This window comes from Phacochoerus africanus, chromosome 8, assembly GCF_016906955.1.
Source record: "Phacochoerus africanus isolate WHEZ1 chromosome 8, ROS_Pafr_v1, whole genome shotgun sequence".
Classification (NCBI taxonomy): Eukaryota; Metazoa; Chordata; class Mammalia; order Artiodactyla; family Suidae; genus Phacochoerus; species Phacochoerus africanus.
The window spans coordinates 81,897,632-81,913,238 of record NC_062551.1 but is presented as its reverse complement, the minus strand read 5'-3'; the positions used below and the strand labels follow the sequence as shown (position 1 = coordinate 81,913,238).

General features: G+C 40.3%; 1 protein-coding gene across 9 annotated transcripts in view; it reads right to left on the bottom strand.

The window, feature by feature from the left end:
- Window positions 1-15,607, bottom strand: part of SRRM1 (serine and arginine repetitive matrix 1) — a 34,278-nt gene that overhangs the window by 1,232 nt on the left and 17,439 nt on the right. For 3 of the 9 annotated variants that reach the window (XM_047792584.1, XM_047792589.1, XM_047792592.1), the window contains exons 10-17: window positions 15,318-15,398; window positions 14,756-14,842; window positions 10,590-10,734; window positions 10,202-10,243; window positions 5,427-5,537; window positions 4,213-4,677; window positions 3,309-3,504; window positions 977-1,186 (exon numbers count right to left, since the gene is read on the bottom strand). In XM_047792584.1, coding sequence (XP_047648540.1) covers window positions 977-1,186; window positions 3,309-3,504; window positions 4,213-4,677; window positions 5,427-5,537; window positions 10,202-10,243; window positions 10,590-10,734; window positions 14,756-14,842; window positions 15,318-15,398 — 1,337 coding nt within the window. The remainder of the gene's footprint in view (window positions 1-976; window positions 1,187-3,308; window positions 3,505-4,212; window positions 4,678-5,426; window positions 5,538-10,201; window positions 10,244-10,589; window positions 10,735-14,755; window positions 14,843-15,317; window positions 15,399-15,607) is intronic. The other 6 variants (XM_047792591.1, XM_047792585.1, XM_047792586.1 and 3 more) reach the window with 4 other exon arrangements.

The window sequence follows — 15,607 nt, the reverse complement described above, 5'->3', positions numbered from 1 at the left end:
TATATTTAATTATTTCAAAGCTCTTTTTAGAAATATACATAAGGCCTTTTGTATTTTCCCCCCCTTTCTAGGGCCATATCTGTGGCAAATGTAGCAACTGCGGCTCAGATGTGATCCCTGGCCTAGGAACTTCCATATGCCACAGGTGCAGCCCCCCCAAAAAGAACAGGTATAATCTGCCTATCAGCAACCAAACAATGGTTGATACAGATCAGTATATGACTTTTTTTTTTGGTCTTTTTGCCTTTTCTAGGGCCACTCCCAAAGCATATGGAGGTTCCCAGGCTAGGGGTTGAATCAGAGCTGTAGCCACCGGCCTACACCAGAGCCACAGCAACTCGGGATCCGAGCCGCATCTGCAACCCACACCACAGCTCACGGCAACGCCGGATCCTTAACCCACTGAGCCAGGCCAGGGATCAAACCCACAACCTCATGGTTCCTAGTCGGATTCGTTAACCACTGAGCCATGACAGGAACTCCCTGACATCTTATTTTTTGACGTTAGTTTGTAAACTCACTTTCCTCTGATAAAGACCAAAATTCTTTTTGTGGGGGAGGGGGGTGTCTTTAGGCCTGTGGCACATAGAAGTTCCCAGGCTAGGGGTCGAACTGGAGCTGCAGCAGCCAGCCTACAGCAACACCATATCCAGGCCATGTCTGCTACCTACACCACAGCTTGCAGCAAGGTCAGATCCTTAACCCACTGAGTGAGGCCAGGGATCAAACCCTTATCTTCATGGATATGAGTCATGTTCTTAACTTGCTAAATGAACCACAATAGGAACTCCTGCCATTTTTATTCTTATCTGAAGCCTTAGCAAATTCTAGTTCTTGGCAGGTGGTCGTGGAGAAATGAATCAGAAGAGAACCGAACAGCTGAACATCCAATTACCAGAAAAAAATTACTGAGCTACTTCTCCAAACTGAATTAATTTAGCAATTTGTATAAAATTAAGACAGTATCCATAAGCACCTTCTTAGGTTCTGGCTCTGCCTCTGGTTCTTCCTGTGCTGATGTGGTTGTGGGAGCAGCAATGGCTGTAGGGGTCACAGCAGCTGCAGCAGCTGCAGCCACAGCCTTCTCCTTCTTGTGTTTTTTATGCTTCTTGTGCTTCTTATCCTTTTTATGTTTCTTATCCTTCTTTTTCTTCTTTTTCTTTCCACCTCCTTCTGGGTCTGAATTCTAGAAATCCCAGAAAAACAAAAGAAATACCATCAACATGATTAGAATTCCATCCAATTAAACATTTCCTCAGGGGAATAACCAACTGGACTAATCTCAGGATTTCATACTGCTTCACGGGGAAAGACAGCCCAGGGCTAACCTCCACTAAGAAAAGTATTCCTAAAGACGGGAACTATTGCTGAAATCAAAGACTTCTAAGAGTTGAAAGGGACCTTGAAAGTAAATATTTAAAAAAATATCCTGAACTTACTTCACATTAAACCATGTCTCCTAACCACAAGGTAGCCCAAGTCTGACATGAGGCAGGGTCTAACCTCAGATGTAAAAGCACCATGTACAATAGAAGGAAAACTCGACTCGGTCTCAGTTAAATTCTGATTTCTGAAGCTATTAAACTATTTGCCCTCAGATAAATTGCTTCACTTGTTCTGAGGCCTGTCAACCCAAAATAGCTATAATAATCCTTGACAGAGCTGTTATGAGAATTAAATAGGAATATATTTAAATTACCCATAATACCAGCACAACATGTAGGCTTTTAATAAGTAACTATTATCCTAAATACAAGGTTGTGTGAAAGCCACATCTCTAGTCACCATCTGATCTATCTCTAGAATGCAGGTGGTTTATTCTTCATTATATATATATTCTAAGTTCATGCAAAGGGTAGGCTCTGCTATAATTAAACCTAGCCTGTAATTTTTATCTTTTTTTTTTTAAATCTTTTTTTTTTTTTTTTGCTTTTTAGGGCTGCACCCACGGCATATGGAGGTTCCCAGGCTAGGGATCCAATCAGGGCTACAGCCACCAGCCTACACCACAGCCGAAGCAACCCAGGATGTGAGCTGCACCTGCGACCCACACCACAGCTCACAGCAATGCCAGATCCTTACTGAGCGAGGCCAGGGATCGAACCCGCAACCTCAAGGTTCCTAGTCGGATTCGTTCCCACTGCGCCACAACAGGAACCCCAGGTCTGTAATCTTTAAATCTCACATTTCTAAGCAATTACTTAAAATTCCTCAACCCTTTCAGTTAGTTTGCACAATAAATTCAACCCTATTAAGATGAACAACTAACCATTGATTTTACACAATACATGGAACCTGCCATGATTAATGACTCACAAAGAAAGGAAAACAACTTAAGCTGATATTTTAATATCCCAATGATATTTAAACATGACAATGTAAAAACAAACATGTCATTCTTATTTACTTAGCTTGCCAAAGACTTATATGGGACAATAAAGTACTTCCCATTCCAGCTAGTATTTCATAAGCTGCAAGATTCTTTTTATGAAAGAAATAATTTATTTCCATGTTAGGAAAAAGCAGAGTCTTAAAATATGAAGAAGAAAAATTAAAATCACTCATCATTCTCCTAACACATAACCACTGTTGGTATCCCTCTTGCAACATATCTTTCCTTTATAAAAAGGGTCTTCTTTTTTTTTTTGGATGCCCCACCACTTATCAAGTTCCCAGGATCACATCTGAGCCACAGCTGTGACAACTGGCAATGCCAGATCTTTTAACCCACTGTGCTGGGCCAGGAATTGAACCCTTGTCCTGGTGCTGCAGAGACACCGCCAATCTCACTGCATCACAGTGGGAACTCTGTCCTTTATAAAAATGGAATCATACTGATGGACATGATCTAAGATCAAAACTTACTGCCTGATCATAACTATCCTAAAACCTTTCAAACACCAGAGAAAACAGCAAAAATGCCAAGCTATTTTCTCCCAACATAATAGATTCATGGATATTTTTCCCTGTTTTTTTTTTCTAAATTTTCTACATAGTCCAATCTTGACCAACAAGATTATAGAATTTAATATAATAGGATTAGACATATTGCAAATTAATGGATGTCTAGAGTATTGAGCATGGACTATGAAATAACCACTACCACTTACTTATTTTGTGCCTCCTTCTGAAGTCCATCGTGGCTCAGTGAGTTAAGGATCTGGCATTGCTGCTGCTATATGGCATGGGTTTCATCCCTGGCCCAGGACTTCCACATGCCGTGGGTGCTCTGAACCATAAAAAACAAATTCTCTCCTTCAAAGTGACCACGTACAATTATAAAGGATGCTCAAACAGGGCAGACATACCCTTGCCGGTGATGGGCTTGGTGTTGGGCTCTTAGCCTTTTTGACTGGTACTGCTGGTGACCAGTTGGTAGAAGGTGACTGAGACTGGACAGGAGATGGAGGTGCTGGGGGTTTTTTAGCTGCTGGCTCAGGAGATCCCGAGACAGATCGAGAAGATGAGACCCTCCTTACTGACTGAGGGCTTGGTGAGGCAACTCTAAAAAAAGGGAAAAAAAGGAAAAAGGAAAAGTTACTGTCCAAAAAGATATCCTTCTTTCTTAAGAGAAAAAGACCAACTACCATTAAAAACCGGATCTAAATTTTAAATATTTTATAGCACTTAGTTTGCTGGTTGTCTATACTAATACCTAACGAATTTGTATCATCTAAGACTGCTGGAGAGTAGCTCAAGTCCCACAATGCCCTATCTATTCTGTTAATGACCCTTCCTGTATGAAATGAGGAATGCCAGCTCCTATTTAAGACTGCTTTCATCGGTCTTACATAGACATGCAAGAAATATGCTACGTATCACTTCAAAGCTAGGTTTGGAAGCACAATCCTCAATAAACTTGCTACCTCTGAGATCCAAGTAAAATTCTATGACATTTAAAACTGAAAAGAAGGTCCAGCACAGGGAAATGTGTGCGACTAGGTCGCTTTGCTGTACAACAAAACTTGACAAAACAGTATAAATCAACTATACTTTAAAAAACTAAGAAACAAAAAACACCTTAAAAAAAAAAAAAAAGAACCAGAAAAGAATCTATGAAACGAACAGCAGTACCCAGTGCCTTAAACATTTGTATTCACAGCTATTCTTTTATGTGACTTCCCAGTAAACAGGGGGTGGGGAGCTTCTAAACATGAAGAACTACACAGGTTAAAAGTGTTCCTAACCAAAAAAAGCATAAAATATTTTTACTTTTTTATCTTTTTGGGTTCCGGAGTCCTGGAGACTCTCCTAATGGGCCTAGAACTTGGAGATGGGGACTGCCTTCTTTGGGGTGATGACGATGCTCCTCTTCGAGCAGGTGGAGGACTTGAGCAAGTCTGCGGAGCTCGAGGCCGTGGTGAGGGCGAATGCCGTTTGTTTGGTTGTGGTGACCGGGCTTCCCGGGTAGACCGGCTTGGGGAAGGCCCTTTCCTATGCTTTGATGACAATGAAGGTGAACGTCTCTTAGTGACTGGGGAGCTTCTTTGTTTGGGAGGTGGCGAATGGGAGACCCGACGCTTTGGTGGCGGAGATGGTGATGCCCTTCGTTTAGGGGGAGGAGGGGGTGACGCCGTTCTTCTCTTTGGAGGTGGAGAAGGAGAGTATCTCCTCTGTATTGGAGGAGAGTATCTTCTTGGGGAAGGTGAGCGTCGACGTGGGGGAGGAGAAGGAGTCCTAGGAAAAAAACAACATTAGGAGTTCCTGTTGTGGCTCAGTGGTTAGTTGAATCTGACTAGCATCCATGAGGATGCAGGTTCAATCCCTGGCCTCTGTCAGTGGGTTAAGGATCCGGCTATGGTGTAGGTCACAGACTTGGCTCGGATCCCCATTGCTGTGGCTGTGGTATAGACCGGCAGCTATAGCTGAGATTTGACCCCTAGCCTGGGAACCTCCATATACCCCAAGTGCAGCCCTAAAAGGCAAAAACAAAACGAAATGAAACAAAGCCAAAAAACCCCACAAACATTAAGCTGAGAAGTCCAAGAAACTAAAGAAATATAATGCAAAGAAAACTATGCACTCACAGCACTAGACAAACAGAATTCCCAGTGGAAATGCAATACCTTTACTTTCATTTAAGGTTAAAACAAAACAAAACTCTTAGTAAATTCCTATTTATGCTAGATGACTACAAACAGGGCATTCTGGTTAATTGTGAAATTTTAGTTCAAACTGAATTCAAGTTTGTTGAAAGTCATTCAGCACAGGAGTTCCCGTCTTGCCGCAGTGGAAACAAATCAGACTAGGAACCATGAGGTTGTGGGTTCGATCCCTGGCCTCGCTCACTGGGTTAAGGATCCGTTATTCATATAAGTGGAACTGTAGAACGATGTACTTTGTAAACAGGTAAGCGATGCAACTCACATAAAATATTTCAATCACAAAGATTAAAAGTTGCCCTACTAGCATTTCCAATAAAGTACCTTCGTCGTGGTGGTGGCGTGGGAGACCTGCGTCGTCGAGGTGGAGGAGCAGGAGAGGGAGAACGTCGCCTTCTGGTGGGTGGTGGGGAAGGACTTCTCCTCCGTCTACCACTAAACCAAAGAAACAGTTGATTCAGAGTCAGCAGCATTTATAATTGACGGGTCAAGATAATTTAGTTTCAACCACTGTTAACCCAAAGTGCAGCAACTGTCATTCTCTCCCTCAGAGCAGTCTTCTACAAACTAGTGTAGTCAAGGCCCTGGGTAAGGAACAGAATTTATAAGTAAATAAATAAAGTGATTTACTTGTGTCAAGGGCAATAATTTTTGTCTTGTGAAACTTGTTTCAGTACGTAAATATGCAGTCTGGGTCATGATATAAAACATTCTTAACATGAAAGAAAGTGGAAAAAGTTGAAAATACTGCCTTAGAGCACTGCTTTTCAATTGTAATGTTCAGCAGAAACAGCTGGGGGAGTTCTCTTGGTGGCTCAGCGGAAACAAATCTGACCAGTATCCACGAGTAAGTGGGTTTGCTCCCTGGCCTCGCTCAGTGGGTTAAGGATCTGGCGTGGCTGTGAGCTGTAGTGTAGGTCACAGATGTGACTTGGATCCCATGTTGCTCTGGCTGTGGTACAGGCTGGCAGCTGCAGCTCAGATTTGATCCCTAACCTGGGAACCTCCGTAAGCTTTAGGTGCTGTCCTAAAAAGACAAAAGAAAAAGAAAAGCTTCGAAGCTTATTTTAACTCTGTGTTCACTAAGTCTGGGCTATGGTCTAGTGGTACATATTCTTTTTTTTTTTTTTTTTTGGTCTTTTTAGGGCCACATGTGCTGCATATGGAAGTTCCTAGGCTAGGGGTCGAATCAGAGCTGCAGCTCCTGGCATACACCACAGCCACAGCAATGCCAGACCCAGGCTGCATCTACAACCTACACCACTGCTCATAACAACCCCAGATCTTTAATCAATTGAGTGGGGACAGGGATCAAACCCACACCCTCGTGGATACTAGTCAGGTTGTTACCACTGAGCCACAATGTCAACACCAAGCTGATATATGATAAAAGCATTCTCCAAGTGATTGATTCCTTGTTAGGAACAACTGCTTTAAAGCCTAGAAAAATACAATGTTGTAATACAGAAATTTAAAATTTAAAGTCATCAGTGGTTTTAAGGCTCCAAATCTGGGTATTACTGCTACAAATTACTGATTTTTTTTTGATATATTCCCACGGGTTGAGTTGCACAGTATTAACTAAAAACACTACCCTAAATACAAAGGACCAAACTGTCTGAGCAATGATGACATCACTGGGGACAAAGTGGTTAAAATATAGATAAAACTCACAGACCTTAATTCTGAGGTGTTAACACAAAAAGCACACATGAAATATATGATAAACCAGCTACACTCTAACAGTCTCCCAGTAGACTCAAATACCAAGTCAGTTTGCCATCTGTTAGCTAAATTTGTGTATACAAAGTAGTCAAATATTGTACAACTGACCCTTTAACAATGCCTATGTGGGTGCAAGAGGGCAGTTGAAAACCTCCAAACAACTTTAGAGTTGACCCTCTGTATCCAGATTCTGCACTAGCAGACTCAACCAACCAAGGATCATGTAGCATATACCACAATATGCATTTATTGGGGGGAAAAAAAAAAAATCACGTCTACGTGGACTTGCATGTTCAAAAGCAGACTGTTCAAGGGTCAACTATAATTAGTTTTTAATTTCTTGTCCAGTAAAGGATTGATGTTTCCTGTGAACCAGGAAACATTCTCTAAAGTTTACTTGTCTTTTTTAGGGCTGCACCTGTGGCATACAGAGGTTCCCAAGCTAGGAACTTCAGCGGCCGGCCTACACCACAGCCACAGCAACACCAGATCTGAGCCACATCTTCGACCTACACCACAGTTCATGGCAACACCGGATCATTAATCCACTGAGCAAGGCCAGGGATCGAACCCCAACCCTATCTTCATGGACGCTAGCTGGATTCTTAATCCGCTGAGCCACAATAGGAACTCAAGCTTACTAGTCTTGATTCCTCATTAAAACTAAGAACAGTTCTGTTACAAGAAAAATGAAACCTGTCAAATTCATTAATAACTCCGCTTATGCCTTGTAAGGATGAAGACTTCACTTTGAACAGATTTAAAATAAAAACTAAAAAAAGCAATATATCAAGACAGATAAACTTTAGACAAAACGTAGACACCAAACTATTAATTACAAGAAAGAACAGTAAAGGAGAAGTTACTTTACTAGCAGGGCTAATCTGAGAATTATACAACCTAGAGAAACAAGATGGACCACAGTACTGTAGTCAATAGGTAACGAAGAGTTCAAATGAGAAAAGACATTTGGGTTTTGATTAAAAAAGAAAAAGGTTTACGCTCACAAACTCTGAGAATGAGATGATAGAAAAGAGAACTCCCAATGTGTTATCAGTATGTATAATAGCATAAGAGGCTCTTACTGTTGAATATGTGGCTTCTTTTCAAAATATCTCATTAAACAAGAGGGCTTAGGTTAGAATCTATTATGAAACTCTAATGACCTGAGACACTTATGCTGTGCTTCAGTTTCATTTGTAAAATCAAAGGCCTATTTACATAACTAAAAGGTCCCTTTCAGTGATAACTTTCAATGTCCTAGGTTTCCATGTGAGAAAAATAACCACAAGAGAATGAGAATAAATAAAACCATAACCAAACTAGCATACTTAAGGAACTACATACTTAAGAAAAATCACTTGTAACTAGTTTTTTGTTTTTTTTTTTTTAAGCAGAAGTCATCTTTCTTTCTTTCTTTGTCTTTTTGCCATTTCTTGAGCCACTCCGGCAGCATATGGAGGTTCCCAGGCTAGGGGTCAAATCCGAGCTGTAGCTGCTGGCCCACACCACGTCCATAGCAACGCGGGATCCGAGCTGCGTCTGCAACCTACACCACAGCTCACGGCAACGCTGGATCCTTAACCCACTGAGCCACGATGAGAACTCCCATAACTAGAATCTTGACACCCAGTGGCTCTACGACCTGAAGGCTACAGGTTCTTACCTGAGCTGAAAAGGCACACAGTTCAGGGGTTTAAAAAAAAGGGGGTAAACATTTTCTAGTTATCTACTTTCAACTCAAGCCCTCAACTGTATGTATAAGTCTGCCACCCAAATTGTTCAAGAACCAGTTTCAATAAGCCTGAATACATCAAGTAGCCATCCTCCTTGGAGTATGTAGGAATAGACAAGTCTTATCAGAATGAGATAGGTGCTATCACTGAAGAGATCTCTTCAGAAAAACCTCACTTCAGGAGTTCCTATCGTGGCTCAGTGGTTAATGAATCCAACTAGGAACCATGAGGTTGTAGGTTCGATCCCTGGCCTTGCTCAGTGGGTTGAGGATCTGGCGTTGCCGTGAGCTGTGGTGTAGGTCGCAGACGCAGTCAGATCCCACGTTGTTGTGGCTCTGGAATAGGCCCTCGGCTATAGCTACAATTGGACCCCTAGCCTGGGAACCTCCATATGCCGAGAGTGGGGCCCTAGAAAAGACAAAAAGACAAAAAAGACCAAAAAAAAGAGGCACCAATTAAAATTCCTCCTCCCATCTCTAAATCCTAGATACCTGAGGGCAATTCCCAGCATCATTAACTATACTAGGGGGAAAAAGAGAAGAAATGTTAACCACTAACCTGATTTTGTAAAGACTTTTTAGCTGTTGTATTACCACTTTTGCCAAAGCAAGGGATAATTATACCTGGGAACAGAATACCTTTGCATCGAAATTTTTAAAAAGGTTTTAATTTTTTATTGTCAAGTAAGTTACTTCCACAGCACAAACACACTGCTTTGTTCCATCATAAACATTGCCAACTGATTCCAAAAGAACCTTTCCAAGAAAACACTTATTAGTGAGACTATCTAAAAAACAACACAACTTCAAAAACTGAGCTATAAATAGGGCAATGTGACATTTCAGGAAGGATAAACGCTTAAGAAATGTAGTGGCAGCAAAGACCCACAAGGCAGAAGACTAACAAAGACAGTGAAATGGTATGTAAATGGCACAGGTCTAAGATACAGCTTTGTCATTCTGTAACCCTAAGAAACTCACTTTACTATTTCTGGGCCCATTTTCTCACTTACGAGATATGCCTAAATTAGAGATTTCTGTGTATCACCCAGTTCTAAAATGTTAAAGCTTTATGGTCACAAAGACACTGATGATCAAAAAAGCTTCCAGAGGATATGCAACCTACCTTTCTACCATAGGAAATTAAATAGGGCCAAAGCCCTACAATCATTTTTATCTTCTAAATGTCTCTCTCAAGTTTCCTTGTCTTCCCTAAAGTGACCACAAAGTACCTCCCCACTAAATCCAAGGAGCTATTATTATCCAATCTCTTGATCTAAATTCAAATGATGCTCTAAAATGAACACTGTGTATACACTTCTATCATTAATCTGATGTGTAAGGAAATCTAATCAAGGGAGTTCCCTGGGGGTCTAGTGGTTAGGACTCAGCGCTTTTATGCTGTGGTCCAGGTTCAATCCCTGGTCTGGGAACTGAGATACAGTATCAAGCCTCAGGCAAAAAAAGGAAGAGAAAGAAAAGAGAAAAACAGAAAAAAGAAAAAGAAAGAAAATCAAACCAAGAACAAGTGAGGAACTTCTCCACTGTACATCTAGGAATGGGATGTTACCTAAACAGTAAATTAAGTCACTAAAACTTTCACATGTAACCCTAATTTACAAAATAGTGTCTAACCAACCTTTTGGTCATTGGCGATTGCCATCGCTTTCCCATCTGCATCCTGAGAGCAGTGGAGAAAAACAAGTGTCAAGAATTCCATTCACCAAATTAATCACTTTAATGGTGTTAGGTATCACTAATGGAGATTTTTTCTTTTTTAAAACATGTTCAAAGATGGTCAGAAGTTAATGCTATGATTTAACTGGTCTGTTCTAGTCATGCACACATACAAAAGTTACTAGGCTTTCATTAAATAGTAATGACCACTGAACAAAGAAAACCCAAATACCCCCAAATCTGACTATCTCTTATTGTGGGTCCCTGAAATGAAGAAGTTACCAAATTCTAAACAAGCCCATAGCCCATCCCGTAAGTTTTATCACAACTGCAGAACACCAAGACATTACCGAGGGGAAGTCTCTTTCTGGCGCTTGCGAGGTGATGGAGAGGCACTCCGGGAAGGGGTATGTCTCCGCCGCCTGCCAACCTCACCATTCTTCACGTGGGACCTTTTGGGTCGCTCGTCTTCTGAGGAAGAGGAGGAGCCAGAATCTACAACCATACAATAAACAAAAATTAACATTAGGTCTATGCTTAAGGATCTAGTTTTCTGAATCTAAGCAGAATATCTAAGTTAGCAAATCGAGTCCACTAACATTAGCAAGCATATACACAAGCCATCAGTTCTGAACAATACACATCCTTACTATTATATAATTAAGTTATACAAATCATTTCCATAGCACAATCCAGTAAGACACAAGGGTCCCTAAGAATTTTAACAATTTTCCAAATAACTAAGTACAGCTTCAAAAGCATCTCAAGGATTTCCCTGGTGGCTCAGTGGGTTACAGATCCAGCATGGTCACTGCTGTAACAGGGGTTCAATCCCTCACCCAGGAACTTTCACCTGTTGTGGATGTGGCCTAAAACAACGAAAAATTGTTTTAAAAAACAACAGGTACATAAAAAACAAACAAACAAACAAAAGGTACAATTACTTAATTCTTCTTTTTTTTTTTTTTTTAGGACCGTATCTGTGACATATGGAAGTTCCCCAGACTAGGGTCGAATTGGAGCTGCAGCTGCTGGCCACAGCAATGCCAGATCCTTAACCCACTGAGCAAGGCCAGGGACCAAACCCGAATCACCATGGATACTAGTCAGGTTCATTATGGCTGGGTCACAGTGGGAACTTCTGGGCCACAATGGAACTCCACTGTTAATTCTTATTATTCTATGCACTTATACTTTTGGCCACGCCTGTGGTACGCAGAAGTTTCTGGCCCGGGGATTGAATGTCCAACACAGCAGTGACAATGCCAGATCCCTAACCCACTGAGCCACCAAAGAAATCCACTCTATGTACTTTTAAGGCTACTGAAATTCTTACTAGGGTTTAAATAATTTACTTCCATATCCCAATCATTTATTAAACATACAAAATGCATGTGAAATTTTCTACAGCCCTGGTAGCAATCTAGGACTGTAAAGAGAAAAATGTTGTTTGCATATGGTTTCCTTAACTTAAAATAACAAGTCCCAACAACCCAATGTCCAAAACTTATATGCATTTTCAAACATTTCCACAACTAACCTCATCTTCAACAAGTTCCCTTTAGAGATCCCTTAAACTATAAATACAGGTACTTTTTTGGGTAAATGTTTTTAAATATAATCTTTAAGGATTAGTCATTTACTTTTTTAAAGAGCGCAGAAAAATGTGTATTTCATTATACTTCATGTAAGATTATATTAAATAACCAAAAGTAAAAATCACTGTTTAATTTGCTTAGTTGATATTTTACCTTATTAATAAACACAAGTTCATTTTGATTTTTTTTGGATTTCAAGGCAACAGAAAACATTTTCAGTCAATTTTAATTATTTTCCAGAGCGCTGATGTAATGACATTTTTTAAAAAGCTTTTTGAAAATATTTACATTCCAGAAGGCAACTCTGATTTAAAGTCATACAACTATAAACCAGTTCATGGAAATAGTGGTAAAATTAAAATTCAAGGAACTATTTAAAGGGGGGAAGGGAGTTCCCTGGTGGCTTACTGGGTCAAGGATCCAGTCTTGTCACTGCTGTGGTACAAGTTCAATTCCTGGCCGGGGAACTTCTGTGTGCCCTGAGTGCAGCAAACACGTGTGCACACACACTCATAAAGAGCTGCAAAAGCAGTATAGCTTTTAACTGATTTAATGCCACTGTGGGATGCTTTGATTTCCATTTTATAGATGAAAAGTACTGCCTAGACTCAGGCACGAATATCAATTGAGCTAATAAAATCAGGATTTATGGTTCAAAAAGCTGTGCACACAGCAAAGGAAACCCTCAACAAAACGAAAAGACACCCCACAGAATGGGAGAAAATCTTTGCAAATGAATCAACTGACAAGGGATTAATCTCCAAAATTTATAAACACCTTCTGAAGCTCCATACCAAAAAAAAAAACAACCCTATCAAAAAATGGACAGAAGATGTAAACAGACAGCTCTCCAAAGACATACATATGGCCAAAAAACACATGAAAAGATGTTCAACAACACTCATTATTAGAGAAATGCAAGGCAAAACCACTATGAGGTACCACCTTACACCAGCCAGAATGGCCATCATCAAAATCTACAAACACTTAAGTGCTGGAGAGGATGTGGAGAAAAAGGAACCCTAGTACACTGTTGGTGGGATTGTAAATTGGTGCAACCACTGTGGAAAAAATAGAACTACGATTTGATCCAGCAATCCCACTCCTGGGCATCTATCCAGAGAAAACCATGACTCGCAAAGACACATGTACTCCGATGTTCACTGCAGCACTATTTACAATAGCCAAAACATGGAAACAACCTAAATGTCCACCGACAGAGGAGTGGGTCAAGATGTGGTACATACACACAATGGAATATTACTCAGCCATTAAAAGGAACGAAATATCAGCATTTTTAGCAATATAGATGGACCTAGAAATTATCATGCTAAGTGAAGTCAGCCATACAATGAGGCACCAACATCAAATGCTTTCACTGACATGTAGAACCTGAAAAAAGGATAGACTGATCTTCTTTGCAGAACAGACGCTGACTCATAGACATTGAAAAAAACGAGGAGACAGTGTGGGGGAGTGGGGGGTTGTACTTGGGTTGTGGGATGGAAATCCTGTGAAATTGGATTGTGATGATCATTATACAACTACAGATGTGATAAAGATAAAAAAAAAAGCTGTGCACATACTTTTTAGTTCAGAAATTCCACTTGTAATTATTATCTTATAGGCATACTACACAAACAGATAAACACACACACACAAAGACACACTAGAAACAGTCTAAATGTCCAAACAGGCAAGTGGATTATAGTATTAAAAAAATATTTAAATGCTGCAACTAGTGGGTCAAGGATCCAGCGTTGTCACTGCAGTGGCTTAAGCCGCTTCTGTGGCATGGGTTTGATCCCTGGCCCAGGATCTTCCACATGCCACAAGCGTAGCAGCCCCCTCCCCTAAAAGAAAAGAAAAATGATGCAGCTAGTAAAGAAATGAGGTAAATCCTTAAGAACTACAGAGAAAGGTGTCCAAATATATTAAATTCAAAAGGCAGGCAATGATCTATGGTTTGAGCCTGTGTGGTTTGTTTTTTTTTAAAAATCCCATATAATTATACATGTATAGAAATATTCCTGAATAAAGTTTTGGAGAATAAGAACAAGGACTGAGAGGGAGTTCCTCAGTTCGTTGTGGCTCAGCGGTAACAAACCAGACTAGTATCCATGAGGAGGTGGGTTTGATCCCTGGCCTCACTCAGAGGGCTGAGGCTCCAACACTGCTGTGAGCTGTGGTGTATGTTGCCGCTGCAACCCCTAGCCTAGGAACTTCCATGTGCCATGGGTATGGCCCTAAAAAGACCAAAAAAAAAAAGGAGGACTGAGGAAGGAAATACTTTCCCAATTTTATTCCTGTTTTATTTCTGTAACAATTTAAAAGAAAATTAAGTTTTGGGGGTTTTTTTTTGGTTTTCCTTTACTTTTTAGGGCTACATCTGCAGCATATTGAGGTTCCCAGGCTAGGGATTGAATTGGAGTTGCAGCTGCTGGCCTAGGCCACAGCCACAGCAATGTAGGATCTGAGCTGCATCTTACACCTACACCACAGCTCACAGCCAATGCCGGACCCTTAACCCACTGTGCAAGGCCAGGGATCAAACCCGAATCCTCAGATACTAGTCGGGTTCATTGCCACTGAGCCACAATGGGAACTCCTAAAAAAAATTAAGTTTTCTGTAAGTACTTAAAAACAAAACTCCAAAACTAACACTTCCTCCTAACATTCCCATGTAGGCACAAAAATATTTCTCCTAGGTACACTCAATACACTTCAGATTTTTTGCTGTTGTTTGGCTTTGTTAGGAGCATGTGGAAGTTCCTGGGCCAGAGATCGAACCCACACCCAAGCTGCTGCAATGACAATGCCAGATCCTTAACCCAATGCACCACAAGGAAACTCCTCCAATGTTTTAAAGTATTTTTATCAGGATATCCAGATAGGAAAAATGTAACCACTGTCCGTACCAGATGAAGATTGCTGGTTCTGTCGTCTGTATTGGCGTCTCTGCTGCACAGAATCTGCTGCAGCCATTTTGCCACCTTTATCTTCTTCTGAAAGATGGATGCATTTAGAAAGTGTTTCTTTAGTTATGCATACAAAAAATGTTACCTATTTGAATTGGGAAATGCTCTCTTACATCTTTATCTGGTTGGGCGAAGCAAAATAGTTATATATATGAAGGAGGAGATTAAAATGCTAATTTAGACTTTTTTCAGCAAATGTAATAAAAATAAACTTATTTAGTTAGGCATTTGCGGCAGTTTAGGCTGGGTATCAAGCACTTTTAAGTATTATCTCAGTTAACCACCAAAGACCTAAAGGATGGTACTGTTTTCTGCATTTTGGAGATGAAAAAAAGGTTTACATAAACTAATTAAAACAAACAAAAAGCAGGTAGTAGTGAGGCTGGGATTTAAACCAGTTGGTCTGACTTCAAAGACCTAGGTCTTAACCATTAAGCCATATCTTATATCTTTAACTAGAATCTAATTCAACTTAAAAAAAAAAAATCAGAACAAAACTTACCCGACTCGGATAATTCTACTTTTCTAGGCTTGGGTGCTGGTGAAGGAGACTCTCTTTTCTCAGTACCTTTATGTTTTGTCACTAAAAAGAATAAAAAAAAAAACCCACACTTACATACATACAGAAACAAACAAAAAAGCTATGCATCTTCTTAACACTATGGAAAGAAGTGTGACTATTCTCCTAAGTCATTTATTGACAATTAAAAAGTTCCTGTAAGACACTGTTCTTGTTACCTGAAGTAGAAGCAAGAATTTGTAAACATTTGGTGAACAGCCTCAGAAAGTTCT